At 42.9% G+C, this 23300-nt stretch overlaps 2 protein-coding genes across 7 annotated transcripts in view; one reads left to right on the forward strand and one right to left on the reverse strand.

The window, feature by feature from the left end:
- Positions 1–412: 412 nt before the first annotated feature.
- ccdc117 (coiled-coil domain containing 117) lies at positions 413–9249 on the forward strand. Its single transcript, XM_053654327.1, has 6 exons — positions 413–575; positions 2303–2460; positions 4100–4150; positions 4475–4735; positions 5144–5287; positions 6021–9249. Exons 2-6 carry the CDS (start codon positions 2312–2314, stop codon positions 6241–6243), a joined length of 828 nt encoding a protein of 275 aa, XP_053510302.1. The 5' UTR covers positions 413–575; positions 2303–2311; the 3' UTR covers positions 6244–9249.
- The window catches only part of si:ch211-102c2.8 (trichohyalin), an 18743-nt gene continuing 3909 nt past the window's right edge, over positions 8467–23300 (reverse strand). The window contains exons 7-22 of one of the 6 annotated variants that reach the window (XM_053654324.1): positions 22878–22990; positions 22608–22734; positions 21653–21778; positions 21391–21516; positions 20944–21291; positions 20729–20824; positions 20453–20554; positions 19818–20000; positions 18877–18975; positions 18487–18719; positions 16230–16356; positions 15699–15782; positions 14143–14351; positions 10446–10521; positions 8848–9078; positions 8467–8716 (exon numbers count right to left, since the gene is read on the reverse strand). In XM_053654324.1, coding sequence (XP_053510299.1) covers positions 8642–8716; positions 8848–9078; positions 10446–10521; positions 14143–14351; positions 15699–15782; positions 16230–16356; positions 18487–18719; positions 18877–18975; positions 19818–20000; positions 20453–20554; positions 20729–20824; positions 20944–21291; positions 21391–21516; positions 21653–21778; positions 22608–22734; positions 22878–22990 — 2355 coding nt within the window. In that variant the 3' untranslated portion in view covers positions 8467–8641. Of the gene's footprint in view, positions 10522–14142; positions 14352–15698; positions 15783–16229; positions 16357–17804; positions 18050–18486; positions 18720–18876; positions 18976–19817; positions 20001–20452; positions 20555–20728; positions 20825–20943; positions 21517–21652; positions 21779–22607; positions 22735–22877; positions 22991–23300 lie in introns of those variants that run through there. The other 5 variants (XM_053654323.1, XM_053654322.1, XR_008389005.1 and 2 more) reach the window with 5 other exon arrangements.

Raw genomic sequence — 23300 nt, forward strand, 5'->3', positions numbered from 1 at the left:
CAATTGTACAAAAGATTAGATTATTTTCCCACTGATTTAAAGAAAGAAAACTGATTTTAATGATTCTTTCATTTCTATCTTTGCTTTTGAAAAAAAAAAATTACTGATGTGGCAGCTATATGGTTCATTTTTGTTGTAAGGTGAAAGTGGTAACATTTCCCGGTAAACATGTATTTGTGAATGTGTATACTTTTTGCTAGTATTCCATTGTTGAAAAATCAATCAATCAATACATACATACATAAATAAATAAATAGACTTTACAGTCCCATCTGTCACGTTAGAAGCTTCAAATACTTTTAAAAGAAAAGAAAATACCACCTTAACGGCGCAAAAATAGTAATAATGATAAAACACCTCATATATCGGAACGGAAGTGGACTACAAACGTCAGCTAACGGACTACAAATCCCATCAGTCGCGCGCGTTCTAGAATTTTATCGCGTGTTCTCAAGCTCACGCGCAGTCTCGTGTGTGTTTTGTCAGTGGTAGCGAAGTTGCTAGCTTCAGATTCATTTCTTCCTGAGTTGTTTATCTGTTCTACCCCGCCGTAATTTCTGTGCTCGCTAACTGAGGTAAGTGTTTACTCCTCGAAGTAGCGACTTAAACACCAGAATGTTATGCGGTATTATTTTAAAGTATTTATTATACCGTCGAAAGGATATATAACTTTGCAGCCTGCGTTCGGCCCAAAATAGTTTAATCTAGATGGGCGGTGTGTTCCAAATGGCGGCTTCTTGCCAACCGTAGTGCACTAGATAGGGAGGGAATAGATCGGGGTTTAGCTCCCTATGTAGGAAGGTAGAGTAGGGACGGTGCAGGTATTTGGGATTAGGTGCATTAAGGGGGTTGAACCGCACAACGATGTAAGAAACTGACAGCTGCAATAACAGAATTGTTAATACAGTTTAAATAGACGAAGTTATACATGTTTATGCCGCGAAAAAGAGAAAATGTGATGTTTGTTTAATGCTATGTTAGCCAACATAGCTGTAATAATGTACGTTTTATAATTATGGATATTTTTTGATGCTTGCTCATTCTCACAGGGCGATACGACCAAAATATCATATCACGATACTTAAAGATATAAAACGATATAATATCGGTTTGGTAAAAAGGTTAGATACTGAAATGATTGTTAGTTTAACGAAGTTACTAATAATTGCATTAAATCAGTTGCTTCCAAGTTACAACGTTTGTCATTATTATTATTTTTTTTAAAGTTATTTTATATATATATATATATATATATATATATATATATATATATGTACATGTGTGTGTGTATGTGTGTGTGTGTGTGTGTGTGTGTGTGGAAGTTTTTTTCCCTCAAGCATTATTAAAGAATGAAAAATGTAATGAAATAATTCGGTAATTAAATATATAGATAACTATATGTCGAGCTGAATAAATAATGAACTGTAGCCTGAAAATGTTTTCATTGAAATAAATATTTATAGACGTCACTGACGTTAAGCATGTTATTTTGTTTAAAGATGCGTTAGGCGAGAAAGTCTGTTACGGTTAAACGCGTGGAGTTGAATAAGATTCTAACGGATTTATTTACTCGTTGACCCCACCCCCATTTGCACCCATGTACACAAAGCTCCGCCCCCAAATCGTATGACGGTTCACGTAGAGTTTGCATGAGCCAGGACCTTCGACCGGCCGAAAGCCGAGTTACAGCTCTGTATCGTAGCGATTTATTTCTACGGATGTGATGTGGTGTTGGGGGGCGTGGCTATAAAATGACTGACAGGACACCAATCCAAATATAAACAAACGTTGCAGACCGGAAAACAGGTTTCCAAACTGGGTTGTTGTTGTTGTTGTTGTTGTTTTTTCCAGTGGAAAAAATACGTAATACACGCGGATTATTGGATTATTTTTTGGAGAAATTTTAAATAATTTTCAACATACTGTTAAAAAAAATAAACAATATTGACTGTTGCACTTTTTTTTTTTTTTTTTTTTAATGAAATAATGAAAATGACTGACGTGAAATAAACCCTGAAACACTTAACTATATTCAACCCCAATTCCAAAAAAGCTGGGTTCGCTTTAGTCTTCACAATTTTACGTTGAGGAACGTTATTGCATTCTGTTTTCATTGACATTTTACACGGTGTCCCAACTTTTTTGGACTCAGGGTTGTATTTAATATTTAGTGATGTATTATTTCCGTGGATATCGTGATACCTGCGATATCTCAGAAAGGTATATTTTGTTATCATTTATCTCGATGTTGATGTAATATATCGTCATATTGCCTAGCTGTTGTTGTTGTTGTTGTTTACAGACAGACAGGATGCAGAGTGCCAGTCCAGGGAGCAGGGATCTAGGGTACTTCCCCTCCATATACTCTTCCCTTCCACACTTCACCGTTCCTGATATGAGCATCTCAAAGGGACAAACCGGTGGCTCACTCCACCTCCCGGGAAGCTCCATGACCAACTCGTGAGTGGCGCTGCTTATAACAGGGCTCAATCTCATAGGCACATACGCTGTGGTGGTCAGGTGTCCACATACTTCTGACCATATTGTGTATTTTATACTTAAGCCACATAGTCAGTCATTACACACACACGTATGTCGCTACAAACTGATACAGTATCACAACCCTGCTAATAATTACAAACTGACTGCTAGCATCTAATGTGATGTAAAAATTTTCTACATAATCTTGGTAACGTATGTAATCTTGGTTAAAATGTTTTTTTTTTGTATGATTATTATTATTGTCTTTTTCAGTCTTTCATATCTGAATTTGTTTGCGTTTTCTATAAATATTTTTTTTAAATATAAATTTATTATAAATGTGTTTATTAGTAATAATTATGATTTATGACAGTTGTTTTTAAATATTCTGCTATTTGGGCATCAGGCCTGAGATGAGATTTGTTTATACGGCTCCTGAACATGACTGTAAATATTGTTTTATATGATGTGATTGGGTTCTTATAGCAATTAAGATCGCGGAGCCCAAAATTCAGAGACACTGAGACAGTTGTGCCTCGTCTTGTTTAGCGGCGCTGCCAGGGTCGAGTCCCTGGTCTCCCAAAGGCCGTATAAATTATAATTATTCTACATAACAGCCAAGAGAGCTCTTAAGGCACGTTCACATATACAGTGATCGTATAGTGATGGCACGTCGCCAGTAGGCGTTCCTACTACTGGTTGCCGTAGTAACATTTATCAGTGGGTGGCGTTTTATTGCTGCTAAAATTAAAGATTCTGGACGGAGAACATTTGTATGTACAATTCACCAGCGTGCATATATATATACATACACATGAACGGTCAAAAGTTTGTGGACACTCGACTGAAATGTTTCTCATGATGTCGAAAAGCTTTTGATCTGAAGGTGTGTGATTTAAACGTGTGAAATCGGTGTCGTAGACAAAAATATAATCATGCCAACGTATTCATTTCTTTCATTAGAAAACATTTTATTTATTTTAAAACCGACGACTCGGAGCGAAATATTCCGAAAAGCAGCCGATAAGAGTCCGGCGTCGGCGGGAACTCCTTTAATACTGTTTAAAAAGCATCTCAGGGAAATTCCTCAAGAAATCGCTCGAGAAAACGCCGAGAATACATTTCTGGAAATTTCTAGGCGAAAAGCGTGTCTACTTTGAAGATGCTAAAATATTATTATTTTATATTATAATTATTTTTATTTATTTTGTGTTTTTTTTTTTAATAACGACATAATTCCCATAGTTCCATTTGTGTTCCTCCGGAGTTTTGATGACTTTTTTATTATAATTCTAAAATGTGGAAAAATACATTTAAAAAAATATAGAACGAGTATGTCTAAACTTTTGACCGGTAGTGTACAGCGGGGGAAATAAGTATTGAACGCGTCAACATTTTTTTCAGTAAATATATTTCCAATGAGGTTATTCACATGAAGATTTCACCAGACTTCAGTATTAACTCAAGAAATCCACACATTAACGTCCATAAATGAAGTTACGTGTAATGAAGCAGAATGACGCAGGAAAAAAAGAGCCCAGAAGCAGACACCGGTTTTTATTATAATTAAGTTATTGTATGTACATGTAAACTGATCTTCTGTCCTGTATTGTTGTAGGAGCTGGGAGAGGAGATGTCTGAGGAAGCACAGGAGAAGAACAGACGATGAGTACGTGTTCGCTGTGTTTTTTTTGGGCGGATTTTTATTCATTTATTTGTTTGTTTGTTTGTTTTTAAATCTCGCAACTTGTCCGAACAACGAAATGCCCAGTCCTTTCAGAAACGGAGCCTCTTCCTTCCTTTGAAGTTCTTTGAGGTTCTTGTCTCATTTGAGCGCTCAAGCTTATTTTACACGGCTCTACACTTCGCATTGCGCTTCTGCAGGATTCGTTCTGATGGGTCTGACGAGTTATGTTTCTCAGGCCTGTTTATGATTAACGACACCGATCGGCGTCACTGATGTCGATCGTTTTCCTCGTGTGTGTGTATATAGAGGCTGCAGCGCCAAAAGACAGAAGATGATGGACGAGGGCGAATCCGATCCCTCGGAGGACACGAGCTCCAGCTCAGACCCGGGGTGGTTAACCGAGTGCGCGACCGGTTCTCCCACAGCTCGGCACTGCGCTACGGCCGTCCCGCCGTGCCCAAACACCCAGTGCAATCAGAACCCTTTACCCGCCGCCAGGCCGGAGACAGAGGGCTCCTGTATGGAGGTGGAGGCGGCGCAGAGGAAGCTGCAGGAGATCGAGAACAGGTGAGAGAGACTTGTACACCCGATCGGAGTAAACGTTGTCTCTCTATTCAGACCGGTTTTCACTTTTGGATCATTCCAAAAAACAAGAATAGAAGAAAAGAGAAACTCGCGTATATACGTGGAGTTCACATATGTGTGTGTGTATATATATAAATAATATAGGGATGTACTATAGATATTAGATATTATTCATAAAGTTGTTCTTTTACATAACTCGCTAACTAGCTTTCCATATGTTAGCTAACCAGAATATAGGACGAATATGAATAAAATTTCCCCCGTTTTGGTTGTTTCTCTCCATCTTCCAACATGCGTACAAGCTAGCCGGTACGCATGGACTGGGTTTAACACCAAGGGTGCTTGTGCGTGTGTGTGTGTGTGCGTGTGCGCACGCATGTGTGTGTTCAGAATAACTCTGGAGGATGACAGCGATGAGGATCTGGACGTAGAGCCGCCTCAGCGCAGACCCGTGCTCGTGCTGTCTGACAGCCTGAGGGAAGGGCTACAGCGCGGCATTGGCGACATTCTCCCTCATACAGTAGCACAATTAGTGTGAGTGTACAGAATACACACAACAATACGACACCCGAATTGGCCGAAACGGTACACTACCGGTCAAAAGTTTGTGGACGCTCGACTGAAATGTTTCTCATGATGTTAAAAAGATTTTGATCTGAAGGTGTGTGATTTAAACGTGTGAAATCGGTGTCGTAGATAAAAATATAATCGTGCCGACGTATCCGTTTCTTTCGTTAAAAAAAACTAACATTTTATTCACAAGAACATATTTGTTTTAAACGGACGACTCGGAGCGAAATATTCCGAAAATACATTCCTGGAAATTCTAGGCGGAAAGCGTGTCTACTTTGTAGATGCTTTTTGATTTATTTATGATTTTTTTTTTTTATCACAGCATAATTCCCATCGTTCCATTTGTGTTACTCCAGAGTTTTGGTGACTTTATTATTATAATTCTAAAACGTGGAAAAATAAAGAAAAATAAAGAACGAGTCTAAACTTTTGACGGGTAGCGTACATGAGATATCCGAGAGTATGTGAACAATGCCGCCCTCGTAGCAGTTGCACGCAAACGTACAGTACGTGTGGTGACGGTGACGGCGACGTGTACGTGAGTCGGGAGTAAAGAAAGAAAAAAGAATTTGTGTTCAGATTTCTACAACATGAGGTACTGAAATAGTTGGTCAGAAGATTTCCGATGTCCATTGTTAAAAGCACTAGATATATCTCATCTAAGGATATAAAGCTATATCCTTAACCCATGCAGGAGCCGTTCGTGTATGGAGCTGGTGCTGTGGCGCCCCCCGGAGGACCCGCTCACCCAGCAGCTGAAGGACTCTCTCCAGAGACAGCAGCGTAAACAGCAGCCGGTGTGCAGACAGACCCCGACACCCATCCCCATCCCTAAAGGGGCGGACGAGCGCACCTTCAGCCCCCTCGCCTGCCCTCCTGCGTCCTCCAGCTCCACAGAGGAGGACATGGAGCTATAGACTCGAGCCTACGAGCATGGAACTGACTTTCTCCGTCGAGCTTCGACCGGAGGTTTTCGGGTTTTGTCGCTTCTGCCAACGCGTCAAAAGGTCGAGCTCTCGGTATTGCACTACAAAAACGAAACGCGAGTTTTAGTGCCATGTCTTGCATCACGTGCCGTACGTCTCTTTTGTTTGCTGCTTCGGACCGTATTTCGGTGACGAGATAACCGGGTTTGTGTCGCAGGCTCAAAACCACACTACTACCGTGCACGTCTACGAACGCTCACATCACGCAGATGCGGTGTAAGTGTTATGTAATGTGACAACATGGCTGTTCGTTTCCATCCGTGCCAGCGAGCCATCATACAGGATATTTACGCTTCAGGTTGTCTCATGTGTTCCAAAAGTAATCTGTAGCACTGCATAACAAATCCCACAGCTCCTTAGTGTTTTGTAACACTTCTTGGTGTAGGGTGTAGGGTGTACTTGCATTATAGTGTACTATTATCAGAAAACGTGCTCTCAGCAGTTCTTCATCCGTCAGATGTCTTTTCCTCAGCTTACAGGTGTGGAAAATGATCCGTTTCAGTCTCGGTGGCATCCGGCGCATACGTGCGACAAGAATTCCTCGGGGTGGGGTGGGGGAGAAGAAGAGAAAAGCTTTTTAATCAACACTCGGTTGTAATGGAGGTGTAAGGGCGGTTGTTGTTGAGTGAGGAATGAGACAGAGTGGCACGCTGTTACAGGAAAATAATCAACAGCGGGTTGATTGATTGTGACAACGAAGCGGAGTTTCCTGAAATGTTTTATTCCTCTTATACTACACCGATATTCTTAAACGAGTGCTTAAACAATGACACGCCATACTTTTTACCCCCTTCTCTCTCTCTCTCTCGCTCTCTCTCTCTCAAACCCCGCCCCCCCACAGCAGCTATTCTGTTACAGCTTTAACCTCTAACTGTTCCAAAGCACTAACAGTGGAGACTCCTTCCATAAATGTCCAGTAAACATACTTTCCTCGCAGAAACTTACACCGCATCAACGAATACACGCGTTAAAAAATAAAAACGTTTACGTAGCGTACGAGTCCCTGCGAACGAGCCGTTTCTATAGCAGCGATAACGAGCGCACCGACTCGTATAAACCCTCGTTAACGCAGCTGCACTACCGTCAGAGCTGCAGACCAATCAGAATCGAGAATTCAGCATTTCCTGATATTTCTGGTATATTCTCTGCGCCCTCAGACCCACACGAGCACGGCGCGTAGTCTTCCTCGTGAAGACGGCGTCCCGTCTCTGAATGCGTGAGCGTAGTACGAGTTCTACGTGTTTTGTAAAGTAAGCGTTCACTACAGAGAAAAGCCGCAAAATTTCCCCGGACGCCGCGGAGAACACGCTTTCGTGCACACGTCTGGAAGCTGTGAACCCTTTGTTTTGTTTTGTTTTGTTTTGTTTTTTTAATGAAATGCTTTTCTTTTGTGAGCACGTCGTATGAAACGTTCCACCCTCACAAAATTAATAAAAAAAGGCAATATTAAATTCAAACGAGGAATATCATAGCAAGTGTAGAACGTTCTGCTGTACATCCGCCAGGCTTGCACTCCTACGGCGAATACAAGACGTGACGATATTTCGTGTCTTTCTTCCTGTTTGCTTTTCAGCTTTTTGAACGTACAAATCATTTTAACAAGCTGTGTAAAGTCGGGCCTGTTTTTCTTTAATAAAATTAGAGATGTACTTATGGAAAAGGTTGTGAATGTGTTTACTGATCAAAAAAATCATAATAAAACACAGTGTAGAAAATAATCAAGCGTAAACAGTTCATGATATTTGATTACAGTTGATGAAAACAAATACAGTGCGTAAATTGTGTAATCATGCAGGGATTCAATTATTAACTGATTTGATATATTTTTTTTTTTATTCATATATTTTACTGTCTTAAATTCTTGAAATCATTACCGATTAACGCTCGTACGCCACTTCTTCTCGATCACGTGATCACGGGAGCGTCTTTTCGAACGTGTTCTATAGACGTGAGCTCGGAGACGACTGCGATCAGGTAGCGTCGCGCTAATCCACACGGGAGAGAGTAACGAATCAGTAGTGATGTGTCGTTCTCTAAGGAGTTGACTCTTTGAATCGGATCTTTTCGTTGAACTCCGAGAGCCGACTCGCACGCACGAGTCGTTTTGTTCGTAGACATACGGGCGATGCCGTTCGTAATGGTCCTTACATGTAGTACCTTTCTGTAGTTCCTTTACTATTCTATTATTTGAGATAAAAATGACAACAAGCCTTCTGAGAGTCGAAAGAGTCGACTCTTATGAGTAGGCTGACAGGTGTAAACTCACAATAGTCTCAGCATGATGCTTCACAAAAAAAATAAATAAATAAAATAAGGATATAGTCAGTGGTCAAAGGTTAGGGTTCAGGGCTGTTTTCAAATCAGAGTGCTGTCGTGTCACAGAGCTCTCCAGCGCTGGAGCGATCTAGGAAAAAGAAACCGCGTTATTTCATTATTTTCTTACAGTTAAGTAGTATAGACGACGTTTCGTACTGTTTACCAATTCCAGTGCCAATTAAAAACGCATCCTAGTTAAGCCATGGTGATGTTACGTACTGTCTCCAGGTAGGATCCAGCCAGCTCGGTGTTCCCCCGCTCCCGGTTTAGACGCGCAGCGCTGGGTGTGTAGGTGTGTGTGTGGCTCTGTGTGTCAGCCTGCAGCTGCCGGATGCGGCTCTGGAGGTGGCGCAGTAGTTTGTATGAGTCCAGGTCGTGGCTGCTGGCAGTGTCTGGGACGTGAGCCGAGGAAGCAGAGAATGCTGGGATGGCCGTGATCTCACTGGAGCTCTGGGAGTAGTGAGCAAGCCAAAATGTTCACCCAAAATGTTCCCACAGCGAATAATAGATTATTCAACATCTCAAAAAAAAAACAAAACAAAAAACCCCCACACACACACCCCCCTACCTCCTTTTCTTAACATGCTGTTACATTATCAAGAAAATTTGCATACCGGAAAACGATTGGCTCTTATATTTCGTGACACGATAACGTACGTCTCGTCTTGCCAGTGCTAACATTTCCTGTTTTGAACTCTGACCGGTCTGTGTGCTCGATTCCCCTTGAAAGGATTTCAATCTAAAATACATTCCGGAATTTCACCATCAGTTTCGTTTTAAAACCCGTTTTTATTTCTTTCTTTCTTTTAAAACAAAAAAGTTGCCAAAGCGTAAACCTAAACTTAAGGCTTAAATGAAAATCAGTAGCAAAAAAAAAAAAAAAAACACCAAAACTTAAATATCCTCATTACAAATTTAGGATTTTAAACCGCTAACACGACAAATAATCATTCAGAAACAACCTTACCATGTTTTGTATTTATTATTCAGGACCGAAGAGTTCACTCTTTCTGGGTTTCTCTGTAACATTACACGTTGCTCCATTTTTTTTTTGGTCTTATTTATTTACTCTTATTAGCGGTAAGAAACAAAAGAGCGGCTGGTGACGGAACGACCGTCTACAGCTGCTCTAACGTGCGTGATAACGCGAACTAACTTGCAGACTTTCCACAACATTATACAGACAAACAAACAAACGTACTCACTGGTAAACTGCTGTGGTAGAAGCCGAATCAAACGCTCCTGGACATGCTGTTATTGGAAAATAATCAACAGCGTCGTGCAGACGGTGACTCCGCGTCATCACAGCATGCCTTCGTTGATTATTTTCCTCCAACAGCATGACGTCATCGGGTCTTAATCCGGGAACCCCAGGCGCCCGGTTCTTACAGGGTACTGACGTTTGTGTGCTGTTAAATTCTTTTCAGTGACTGTAATAAACTACTCGAACGTTACAGGTGTTCGTCTTCGCATCTAAACTTGCACCTAAAGTGTCATTTTTAATTCCTTACTTCTTACTGCGCATATACATGGTGTAGTTTCCTCCGGGTACTCCGGTTTCCGCCCCCAGTCCGAAGACATGCATGGTAGGCTGATTGGCGTGTCTAAAGCGTCCGTAGTGTATGAATGGGTGTGTGAGTGTGTATGTGATTGTGCCCTGCGATGGACTGGCACCCTGTCCAGGGTGTACCCCGCCTTGTTCCCGATGCTCCCTGGGATAGGCTCCAGGTTCCCCCGTGACCCTGAAAAGGATAAGCGGTATAGAAGATGGATAGATGGATGGATGGATGGATACATGGTGTGATGAGTGATTTTACCGCAGTCAGGTGTCTCATCTCTCCCTCGAGCTGCTCCAGCCTCCGACGCGGCTCTGATTTTAGTCTGCAGGCTTTCCTATACAACACGACATGGCTTCTTATTCACACATTCTCTGATGATTTTTTTTTTTCTTTCTTTAAATTTCTATACTCATCATTCGTACGTCACCTTGGATAAAAGCGTCTGCAAAATGAAGAAACGTAAACGTAAAATATACCACAATACGTTTTTCAAACTACTACATACTAGAACATTCCTACGATTGGAAGCGAACTGAGACGGCAGGAAACGCGTCCGATTACAGATTAGTTCGAAATGTTCTAAAATGAATGATATTAACCGTCGGATGCACGGTAAATAGTCGCCAGCTCTAAAAGGAACGGTTCGGGTATCGTACGTACACGATGTCACACTTAACCCGGACGTAGTTCTGTTCATCAGTCGAAACCGAAACTTTGTTTATCGTCTGTTTGTCGTCTGCGTTTAGTTTCGAGGTTAAAGTCGCTAACGACTGACTAAAGAAACGAGCGTTAGGCGACAAGTTTTTGTTTTGAACGATGAACTACATCTGGGTTGAGTGTGCATGTGATTTTTCACCAAAACAACCACCAAACAAACAAACAAACAAGAGATGCATCGAAATCTTTTTTTTTTAAAGTACTCGTCGATATCGTTAGTGACACTGACACGGAAATGAGTAACACACTAAGTATTAAGACTTTTTATTTATCTCTGTTTATGTTCATGCACTCGTGCTACTTGGCTCGTGCTCGATAACGTTAGCTAGTTGATTTTAAATGACATGCGTTCGCCTGCTGCTCGGATCGTGTAAGGTTGCTATGGAGACGAACAAAAACGCTTCAGTGCAGCTGTAAATAAAGTACTTTTTTGTTTCCATCGTTGTCAGAATCCCTCACTGTCGATAACCGATAGTGACGAGAACAACATACTGGATACGATATGGTCAATTGCGACGCACATCGCGACGGCTTCACGTATCACGTGGTATCGGAGCGTTTATTAAGTAAACGAGCACGGTATTGGTTTCGATGCATCTCCGAGCAAAACCATCAATACAAAACTAAGTTAAAGTGAGAGCCGGACTTATTTTAGTAGACTAGTAGGTTCTAGCCTTTAGCTCTAGGTTGTATTAGTGTCTTAGTAAGTGCAGAAAGACCTCTAACGGATGAATCAACCTTCCCAGAGTGCTGATGAAGGACCAGTTCCAACTTAAACCAAGAAGACACTACAGGTACAAATGAATACCTGTTCTGATTGTTTTTTTTTTTTGGTTTTTTTTAAATAAATTGCATCTATAATATCTATAAATGTCTACTCTTAAAGTAGAGTAAGAAAAGTGTTGAATCAAAACTAAACGAAACTGTTTGTCCATTTTTGTCCACTCACGACCACTGCGTTATGAAAAAATGCCGGAGAAGGCTTTAAGCTCCGCCCACCTGCCACAATCACGCCACGTCATAGATCGCTGAAATGCTTGTTCCCTGTTTTTGTCTTGTTATGCTAAATCGGTCGGTTTCCTTTATAAAACGTCCTTTATAAACCACGATTATTTGACTGCAAACACATTATTCTGATTTCTCCGAAAAGTTTTCAGAACCAAAAAGCTCAGAAAATCCGCATTCGTGAAATCTTCCATTTTTAAATTCACTAAAATCACGAATGAGAAGAAAATTACAGTCAATCGTCATCCAAATCATATAAACCTATCAGCCATTACGTTAAAAGCACCGACAGGTGAAGTGAATAACAGTGAGTGAGTCTCTCGTTACAGTAGCACCTGTTAAACAGTGGGATGTATTTATTGGGCGGCAAGTGAACAGTCAGTTCTCGAAGTTGATGTGTTGAAGGCAGGAAAAATGGGCGAGCGTAAGGATCTGAGCGACTTTGACGAGGGACAAATTGTGATGTTTAGACGACTGGGTCGGAGCGTCTCCAAAACTGCAGGTCTTGTGAGGTGTTCCCGGGATGCAGTGGTTAGTACCTACTAAAAATGGTCCACGGAAGGGCAACCGGTGAACCGGCGACAGGGTCGTGTGCGCCCGAGGCTCATCGATGTGCGTGAGGAGCGAAGGCTAGTCCGTCTGGTCCGATCCTACAGAAGAGCTACTCTAGCACAAATTGCTGAAAAAGTTAACGCTGGCTCTGATAGAAAGGAGTCAGGACACACAGAGCATCACAGCTTGCTGCGTACGGAGCTGCGTAGCTGCAGACCGGTCAGAGCGCCCGTGCTGACTCCTGTACACCACCGAAAACTCCTACAATGGGCACGTGAGCATCAGAACTGGACCGTGGAGCAGTGGAAGAACGTGGCCTGGTCTGATGAATCATTTTCTTTTACATCACGTGGAGGCCGTGTGTGTGTGTGTGTGTGTGTGTGTGTGTGTGTGCGCGTCGCTTGCCTGGGGAAGAGATGGCACCAGGATTCACTATGGGAAGAAGGTGACCCGGCAGAGGCAGTGTAATGCTCTGGGTAACGTTCTCCTGGGAAACCTTGCGTCCTGGCATTCACGTGGATGTAACTTTGACACGTACCACCTACCTAAACATCGCTGCAGACCAAATGCACCCCTTCACGTCGACGGTATTCCTTACCGCCATCGAGTTATCCTCTTTCAACATGATAATGCGCCCTGACACACTGCAGACATTGTTCACGGTTCAACGGTTTGAGGAACGTGACGAAGAGTCCAACGTGTCGACCCGGCCTCCAAATTCCCCAGATCTCGATCCGATCGAGCTCCTCTATGATGTTCCGGACAAACAAGTCCGATCCATGCAGGTCCGACCTCACGACTTACAGGACTTAAAGGATCTGCTGCTAACGTCTCGGTGCCAGATCCCACAGCACACCTTCAGAGGTCTTGTGGAGTCCATGCCTCGACGGGTCGCAGCTGATTTGGTATTGATTTGATATTGAGGCCCTACACGATATTAGACAGGTGGTTTTAATGTTATGGCTGATCTGTGCATAACTATACGTTTTCGCTTTTATTAAATACAAAACGTTCCAATACAAAGAAATGCTTGCAGGAATATCAGCAAATAACTGGCTAATTGTAGTTATGATATCTGGGTGTTTTTTTTTTAGAGATATATATATATTAACATTACCCTATTACACCTGTAGTGTCTTGCTGTAAATTCCAGTGAATGAATTAGATTTTGATGAACGATAAGAGCTGATCCTGGATCAGCACAATGACATCCCGAGCCTCTAATCTACACCATTCTGCGCAGGAGAATCTCTATTACCTTTTCCTCAACCAGTCTACTTTCCATCTGCAGGCAACAAAACACACCTTAAACACCGAAACGTTCACTTCAACGCTGTCGCATTGACTCACGACACTTCCGAGTTTCTGTCGTGTGTCCACATTTAAAAATAAATAAATAAATGTTTACAGGGGGGTCATAAAAGTGAAAAACGTCACTGCGTGTGTGCGTGTGTGCGTGTGTGTGTGTGTGTGTTGGGAGTGTATATTTACGTATTTGACATTCGAGAGGTCTGAAAGTGTGTGGACACATTTCCGGTTGGTATTTTGATAGGATTGGTAGAAAAGTAGAAATAAAAACGCAGATTTCATTTTAAATAAGTGAACTTTTGGTACTGAGGTTAGAGTTATGATTAGGCGTAGGAATATATGTGTGTGTGAAAGATATAAGTGCTGTCCTAACCTCTCCAGCTCACACGTGAGCTCCTGTTCGAACTTGCGTGCGAGCCGTGCCGTGGTTTTCTCCTTCCACTGCACCATGTTCCTCTGCACCTGACGCAGCTCTTCGTCTTTAGCCTGGAGCTGCCTGCGCAGACGCGCAGCCACGCCCTCACCGTCGTCATCGTCACGCAGACGCACCCTGTTCAGACTGCTCAGCTCCTCGATGTGCTCCTGAACAACAGAACACACACAGCAAGGCTTATTATTCTTCCATGGAATTCGTAAAGTGACCTTCCTCTTCTTCTTCTTCTTCTTATCATCATCATCATCATCATCATTATTAATCATGTAACTCATTTTAGTAAAACGTCCAGGGCACTTTTGAGCCATGTTTTAGAACCTCAATTCCAAAAAAGTTGGGACGTGTTGTAAAATGTAAATAAATATCATCAAAAGGTTTTACTGACGATATGTTCTGTAGATGAGGAGAAATTCATACGCTTCGCAATTTTACGTTATTCTGAAATTGTGCCACGAATTGTAGACGCAGTTTTTCGCAGATTGGTGAACTTCTCTCCCATCTTTACTTCTCAAAGACTCCGCCTCTCTAAGATCCTCTTTTTATCCCCAATCATCTTACTGCCCTGTTCCCAATTAACCTCCAGCTGTATCTTCTTACTACCACTTACTTTCCCAGACGTTTGTTGCCCCCGTCCCAACTTTTTTGAGACGTGTTGCGGCCATCGATTTCAAAATGACCTTATTGTCTCCGTAAAACGGTACGTTTCCTCAGTTTAAACGTTTGATATGTTTTCTATGTCCTGTCGTGAACGACACACGGGTTTATGAGATTCGCAAATCATTGCGTTCTGTTTTTATTCATTTTACGCAGCGTCCCAACTTTTTTTGGAATCGGGCTTGTGCATGCACGTGAACTGCATCTACACTACCCACTCATATTTAGATATATTTTGTGGATTTCTGTATACTGAAAGTTGAATTGTTGTTTTGTTTTTTTTTAACCGCGTGTATATTTTTGTACTTGCACGTGTATATCTTGATTAGTAGATCTTATACGTGAATATATATATATATATATATATTAATATACATGTGTAATATACATGTGTCAGCCGTGCAAATGACAAATAAACGATTCTGACGCTGTCGTCGACGTCAGTCTCTCAAAACCACGGAAGCCCCAAATTCACCCCACCGACCAGCTGACGCACGCGCTCTGCGAATGCCGGCACGTTTCAAAAGTGGATTTACCGCAAGAACTCTAGCATGCGTCAGTGGAGAGGTGGAGATGTGTGAACGCTACTTCATTATAAGCTCATCCTCCATCCATCCATCCACATGTGTTCTTTATTCGCTCTAGGCAAAAACAAAAGTAACCATGATATATATTCGTAAAATATTCATAAATCATTTTTTTTCTCTGGGTAAATTTGATTTATATCTAGCCTGACTGCTGCTTTAGCTGAGAAAGCAAAAAAGTCTCGAGCTTCCGGGTCTCTCTTGCTGTAAGGACTAATAACTCGTTAATCCTACGACTAAGAGTGGCGTATTTCACACCTGTATAAGTTTTTCCCTCAATGCATTTACAGCTCTCTCCTTCTCAGACGTTAACTGGTCCCTCAGCACACGCAGCTCCTCCTCCTTAAACACACACACACACACACGTAAACACACACAAACACTATAGCATAGAGCAGGGGTTCCCAAACATTTCCAGGGCAAGGCCCTCCAAATGGCATTAACATTTGACCGAGGCCCCCCTTTTGCAAGATGTCTTTAAAACACATAAAAATACAGACTTCTGAATATATCCCCCTTTTTTTATTAATAATAATAACATTTTAAGATCAAAACATTAGGAATTGATTGTGTGTGTGTGGATGTCTGAGAGTGAGAATATATTTTTCACACCAAATTGTTGAGGCCCCTTGGGCGCCCCCTGGTGGCCCCCACTTTGAAAACCACTGGTGCATGTACCACTGGTGCATGAGACATGCATGTGTACTGGTTTGGAGCGAATGCATTTCTCTATAAGTGAGCGTGTAGGTGTGTGTGTGTGTGTGTGTGTGTGTGTGTGTGTGTACCCACTTTATCAGTACTGAGCTGTTGCTTGGTGTGTGTCAGGGAGGTGATGTGATCCTGCAGGCTGGTGATGAGGTGTTGGAGTGACTTCCTGAGAGACTGCAGCACCTTCACCGCCTCACTCACTGTAACACTACAGCACACACACACACACACACATTAAAAATATATAATATTATTGATCATATATACCGGACAATACATTTCTTCATGGTGTAAAATGCAGCCCTGTCTTTTTCTGGTATCAAGTGGGAAAATATCTAGTTTAGTTTTTGTACCGTTAGAGTTGCCACAGTTCTGAGTAAAACGTCTTAGGCGCCCGTATTATTTTTTGTTAAGTACAAATCTAATCTTACATGGTTATTTTATGGCATAGCTGTTTTTATTTTATTTTAGAAACGGTCCGTCAGTATAGAAAGCAACGTATCATGTAATTCAGACTGGAAACATAATGAAGGCTGCAGAAGAAACCTGCAGCAGAACCGTGGCAGGTTCTCCAACACTCTCAGTAAAACTTACTCGATAATTCCCTTATAAAACTGCACAAACTCTACCGGAGACAACTGATGCAAAGGCTTCTTACACCAAATATGAACTTTATTGCTGTTTACTGCTGTTTTCTGTTTATTTGCTTTGCGGCATTTCTTTTGCACAGTACTGTACATCCTTAAGAAGAGGTCGTAATTTTGCAGCGTTAAATACTGGAATTCAGCGGTGTGTAGTATAACCACGAGGCCTGTATAATCAATAAATAAAGTCCTAATATGTCATTTGTTAGATAGTCCATGCAGGAGATTTTTCTCTTTTTTTGTGATTGTTGCAACCAAAAATACTTGATTTTGCTACATTTAAAAAAAAAAAAAAAAGAAAGAAAGAGTTTTTTGTGCTTTTTTTTTTTTGGTTCAGAAAACTACTCGATTTGGCGAAATCGCACTCGCGCGGAATTCTTTTGCACGCTCTTTCGCAGCCCTCATTTACCAATAAAGCTGTACTCCCGTTCGACGCACGTGACTCGAAGAGGGCTTTGTGAATCCAATCAAACGTGCGTCGTGATGACGTCACGTGACGCGTCTCGGCCCAAACGTGCGGAAAATCGTGAAGTCCTGGAGGGACTGTACGTAGCATCGTGGGTATTAACAGGACTTTGACTTGATTGGTACTCACAATAACTAATCGCTGTTTGGATTTTTTTAGCTAATCGTTTTTAACTTCTGTATTCTTCCTTGTTAATAATTTTTAAAAAAACATTTTTTTAATGTAGCACCACTGCCTAAGTTTCTAGCACGCATCAGAAAACTACATTTTATAAAGAAAAAAAAGATCAAAAGAATTGTGATGCCATATTATCTTCTGTATCGCCCACCTGAAACCTTGTGTATAAGTAAGTTCTGATTAATCGATACCTGTCAGTAATCATATAATACAATTCAAAATGATAATAGTGCAGGTTCGGCTTAAACACTTCCATAATATCACAGTGGAGTGGGAAATAATGTGTGGACTATTTCTCTCTCTCTCTCTCTCTCTCTCTCTCTCTCTCTCGGCTGCTGATTATTCTCTCCAGATAACAGTTAAGTTGCAAGAGAGTCAAAAACATACTTATTTATAAAGCGATGCATGATAAATGGTACCTAATATTAAAAAAGAGAAAACGAAAAAGAGGACGAGACGTGTTTGATTAACCAGAACAGCCGTTATCATCTCACACGAACTGTTCTGAAACCACTTTCACTCCCCGACGCTTTCTGAACCTCGGCTCACGCCTCAGCACTGTGGTTTGGTGGTTGTAGAGTGGGTTGGAGATGTTTTTCTGCAGACTTTCAGTGCTTGTGGCCAACACACACACACACACACACACACACACACACACACACACACACAGCCTCAACACAGAACCTGAAACAAACTTATTAAAAAAAAAAACCCTCTTCTCTACTGCTGTGTAGAAGCTGTGTGTGTGTGTGTGTGTGTGTGTGTGTGTGTGTGTGTGTGTGTGTGCATGCGTGCCAGGTGTCACCGTGCACCTGTGTGAGAGATGTGTGTTGTGCACAGTGAAGCCATTCTGAGTGAGCAGCTTCTGCACACACACACGCACGCACGCTCACACACACACACACACGCGTCCTCAACACAGAACCTGAGTCAAACTTATTAAAAGAAAAACCCCTTCTCGACTCCTGTGTAGAAGTCTTGTGTGTGTGTGTGTGTGTGTGTGTGTGTGTGTGTGTGTGTGTAGGTGCAGGTGCCAGGTGTCTCAGTGCACCTGTGTGACAGATGTGTATTGTCCACGGTGAAGCCGTTCTGAGTGAGCAGCTCCTGCAGACACACACACTCAGTGTGTATATCCTGAGTCCAGCTGGCCTTCTGCTGTTCGTTTCTCGCTGCTGCCCCCTGCTGGAGACGCTCACACTCTGCCAGCTCTGCCCTCACGCCCTGCAGCTCCTGCTCGCTCCGCCTCACACACTCTTTCAGACGCACGCCTTCGCTCTCAGCCTCCTGTTAGTGACACGCAGAGAGAAGAGAAAATCAGAATTCATCGAATATAATGTGAAGACGTGTGTGTGTGTGTGTGTGTGTGTGTGTGTGTGTGTGTGTGTGTCTAAAAACAAGCAAAACACAATCAGAGTTTTTGCTCTTGATGGCCTACACACACCTGCTGCAGCTGTCTGCGCAATTTATATAACTCTGTCTGGTGCTCGTCTCGCAGAGCTCTGATCACAGCCGTCTGCTTTAACACCGTGCTGTCCAACTCCTCCACGGTCAGAGCGAGAGAGAGAGAGAGAGAATGAATGAATGAATGAATTAATAGAATTAAATTGAGTGTGTGTGTAAAGGACAGAGAGATAGAGAGAGAAAGAGTCTGTGTGTGAGCGTGCGCGCGCGAGTGTGTGTGTGTGTGTGTCTCTGTGTGTGTGTGAGAGAGAGAGATATATTGTGTGTGCGCACGAGTGTGAGTGTGTGTGTGTCTGTGTGAGTGTGTGTGTGTGTAAAGGACAGAGATAAAGAGAGAGAGAGTCTGTGTGTGAGCGTGCGCGAGTGTGTGTGTGTGTGAGAGAGAGAGAGAGAGAGAGAGAGAGTGTGTGTGTGTGTGTATGTGCGCACGAGTGTGAGTGTGTCTCTGTGTGTGTGTGTGTGTGTATGTGTGCACGAGTGTGAGTGTGTCTCTGTGTGTGTGTGTGAGAGTGAGAGATTGTGTGTGTGTGTGTGTATGTGCGCACGAGTGTGAGTGTGTCTCTGTGTGTGTGTGTATGTGCGCACGAGTGTGAGTGTGTCTCTGTGTGTGTGTGTGTGTGAGAGTGAGAGATTGTGTGTGTGTATGTGCGCACGAGTGTGAGTGTGTCTCTGTGTGTGTGTGTGTATGTGTGCACGAGTGCGAGTGTGTGTGTGGCTCTGTGTGTGTGTACGAGTGTGAGTGTGTGTGTGTCTCTGTGTGTGTGAGAGAGAGATTGTGTGTGTGTATGCACGCACGAGTGTGAATGTGTGTGTGTCTCTGTGTGTGTGTGAGAGAGAGAGAGAGAGAGATTGTGTGTGTGTGTGTGTGTGTGAGAGAGAGATTGTGTGTGTGTGAGTGTGAGGAAGCGTAATCATCCTCACCTTCTGCAGCTCCAGCACTTTATTCTGCAGAGCCAGCGCACTCCTTTTTTCTCTCTCCACCTCCGCTCTCCCTCTCCTCTCCACCTCCTGCATCTGCTTCTCCAGTCTGACCTGCTGCTCTCGCAGAGACTCCGCCCTCTGCTCCTCCCACCTCCTCTGCTCTCGCGCCACTGCCCTCCTCACCTAACAGACAGACGGGAATTAACCTGCAGCCGGAATCATGAATGTGTCCTGACCTGCTTACTATAACGCTAAACTTTCTTCTTCACTATAAAACACGCCACGTTACACCACCGCGCTGCTGAATGCTCTATTCTGATTGGTCAGAACGTGTTGATTTAGTGTCTGGAACAGCATCTCCACCAGTGCGCTCTTTCTTACACGTTAACGTTTTCTATAAACTAAACACTGAAAGCCGAAGGGTGTTTACAGCTGCTGTAGCGCAAGTGATAACAGGAACTTGCTTTTGAATTGCAGACTTTCCACAACATTAAACATAACTATAAATAGATCAAAAGTACAATACATTGTGTCAATCTTCAATAAATAAAACACTTCAGAAGGAAGGAAAATAATCAACAGTAATTATTATTATTATTATTATTATTATTATTATTATTATGGCGAGACGAAACCTGTTCTTGAGTATCTCCTCTCAGCTCCTCTTCTCTCCTCCTGAGTTCCTCCTGCTGCTCCTTTAAAGACTCCTGCAGTCTGTTCACCTCTTCCTCTTTCATCTGAGGAGGGGGAGAGACAGAGGATAGAGAGATGTGTGTGTGTGTGTGTGTGTGTGTGTGTGTGTGTGTGTGTGAGAGAGAGACAGAGAGAGCGAGAGAGAGGGAGAGAATGTGTTATATACTTTGCTATAATAGTATATTTATATTGTCTGGATGTATGATGTGACCTCTGACCTGGATGCGGTTGTGTAAGGACTCAGTTTGGCGTGTGTGTGTGACGGCTTGCTCTCTGAGCGCAGCTTCTTTTATCTCATGCACCTGAATACGGACCTGAGCATACACACACACACACACACACACACCCACACACACAGTGGTAACCATCACTATTCACATCTTAGCAGCGCACTAATGCAGTGTGTGTGTGTGTGTGTGTGTGTGTGTGGTACCCGCTGTAACTCTTCCGTGTGAGTCAGAGTCATCTGAGTCCTGAGCTGCTCCACTTCCACTTCCTGCAGAGACGTGTGGAGAGAACACATACAGGACTTTTGTGCATGTTCTCCAAAAGACACAAACACTAAAAGATCCCCTCTGTTACTGCAAAACACCTTCTGTTTCTGCGCGTGTCCCAGCGCTGCTTTTAGCTTAGCGCTGTGCTCCTCCCTGACAGCCCCGATCTCCATCTCCAGGCGATTCTTCTCCTCCTGCGTTTCCAGAACAAGCAGCTCCTTCTGTGCAATGATCTTCTCCAGAGCCCGGAGCCGGTCCTCCTGCTCCACTCGTTCGCTCTGTACAGACTGAGACGTAAAGACAGAGGCCGAGGTTGACAAACGGACCAGGAGACACACACACACACACACACACACACACACACGAGAGAGAGTGAGAGAACGTACTTCCTGTAGCTCTTGTCTCGTTTTGGTGACCGTGGTCAGCTTCTCCTCCAGCTGGGAGCACTTCTCTCGGAGCTTCCTGTTCTCCTCCAGTTTCTGCTCCAGCTCCTGGGTCACTTCCTCCAATCTCTGAGAGAGAGAGAGAGAGAGAGAGAGAGAGAGAGAGAGAGAGAGAGAGAGAGAGAATGAGGTGAAAAAGGTGAATAAACATAAACAAAGTAAAGAACATGAGAAGAGCCTTGCTCTGAGTTTGTTTGTGTTTGACCTCTTGCATGGAGTCCAGCGTGTGTCTGAAGCGACGCTGCTCGGAGAACAGCTCCGATTTGGCGTTGTCCAAAAGCCGATCCATCTCCTGCCTCTCCAGCGCTGATACACAACCGTGATTCACATGCTAGACACGGAAGAATGAAGTAGTTGTATGGAGGAAGGAATAAAATAGAAGGAATACAACAGGTTGCAAGGTGAAATGGAGTCGGACGTAGAGTGAGTTACTGTAGGTATTGTTTATTAGGTGGTGTGTCTTAGTATATTACATGACACGGGCATCTCAGTGTGACAGGTGAAGTGAATAACACGGAGTATCTCGTCACAGTGGCACCTGTTAAGGGGTGGGATATATTTATTAGGCAGAAAGTGAGCAGTCAGTTCTCGAAGTTGACGTGTTGGAAGGAGGAAAAATGGGCAAGCGTACTACATAAATATTCCCCCCTGTTGCTCTGAAACCCCTAACCTAGTTCTGGTGCAAACCAGTCACATAATTAGTTATACGGAGTCAAACTGTGCACAATTAATGAGTCACATGATCTCAGTATGAATTCACCTGTTCCTGGAGGAACAAGATGTCTAAACCAACAGCATTATGAAGACTACGGAGCTATCGATACAAATCCAGGACAAAGTGCTGGAAATGACCAAACAAGGTTCGGTCAATCAAAATACCCCAAACTTTAAACATCCCACAGAGTGGAATTAAATCCATTATTAAAAAAAAAACACTGAACAAATATGGAACAGCTATATCAGAGCAACCGAGAGCCCAAGGGAATGCTCAGCATGATGCTACCACCACCGTATCTTACAGTATTATCAGAGTAATGAGCAGTTTTGGGTTTCCTGCTAATGAATGTTACCTGCGCCGGTGCTTCTCTCTATGATTATTCATGTTCTTATTGAAATCTCAGGAAAATAAGTTGAGTAAATGAAGTTCTCGAGAGTGTTACCCTACGAGGGCTGGCGTCATGGTGGACAGTGGTTATGTGTCTCTGCAGGGCAGCCTGGCTATCCTGCAGAGCCCTGACCTCCTGAATGTACAAGTCCCTCTGAGCTTGGAGTTTGTGCAGCTCGCTCCTGCAACACACACACACACACACACACACACTTATTCAGAAGAGACAAGACAGACTCCATTGTTCGTTTCGCAGCATAAGAGATAAAAGTAATCACACAGGGAAGGTGTGTGTATGTGTGTGTGTGTGTGTATGTGTGTATACCTGAGGAGCTGAGTGTGTGTCCTGGTGTGAGTCACACTAAGATGCAATGTGTGTTGCTCTTTCTCAGCCTGCTCAACCTCCTTCCTCAATCTCTCTACGACCTGTACAGCTGCCTGGAGGGGAGGAGCCACGTAGGTTTACACTAAACCGAACTGAACACCCCCCACACACACACACACACACACACACACTTTCTCCCACACTGTATTAAGGAACGTACGTTTAGGGATCAGATCACAGCAGGCCATGTCTAATCTAAAATGACGCCAATGACAGTCTTTTTCAGGATAAATAAAAGATATGTCCCCACAAGGATAGCAATAGCTGACAGTTTTGACCTTGAGGGGACATTTGGCTACAGGTTTTCTAAAATAAATAAATAATTAATTTAAAAAATAATAGTAATAGTAAAGGAAGAAAAAG

This window comes from Ictalurus furcatus, chromosome 22, assembly GCF_023375685.1.
Source record: "Ictalurus furcatus strain D&B chromosome 22, Billie_1.0, whole genome shotgun sequence".
Classification (NCBI taxonomy): Eukaryota; Metazoa; Chordata; class Actinopteri; order Siluriformes; family Ictaluridae; genus Ictalurus; species Ictalurus furcatus.

Coding starts and splice junctions, on each gene's coding strand:
- ccdc117 (XM_053654327.1), top strand. CDS start 2,312: ATGCAGAGTGCCAGTCCAGGGAGCAGGGATCTAGGGTACTTCCCCTCC. Junction 2,461..4,099: donor GGAAGCTCCATGACCAACTC/GTGAGTGGCGCT, acceptor GTATTGTTGTAG/GAGCTGGGAGAGGAGATGTC. Junction 5,288..6,020: donor CATACAGTAGCACAATTAGT/GTGAGTGTACAG, acceptor TAACCCATGCAG/GAGCCGTTCGTGTATGGAGC.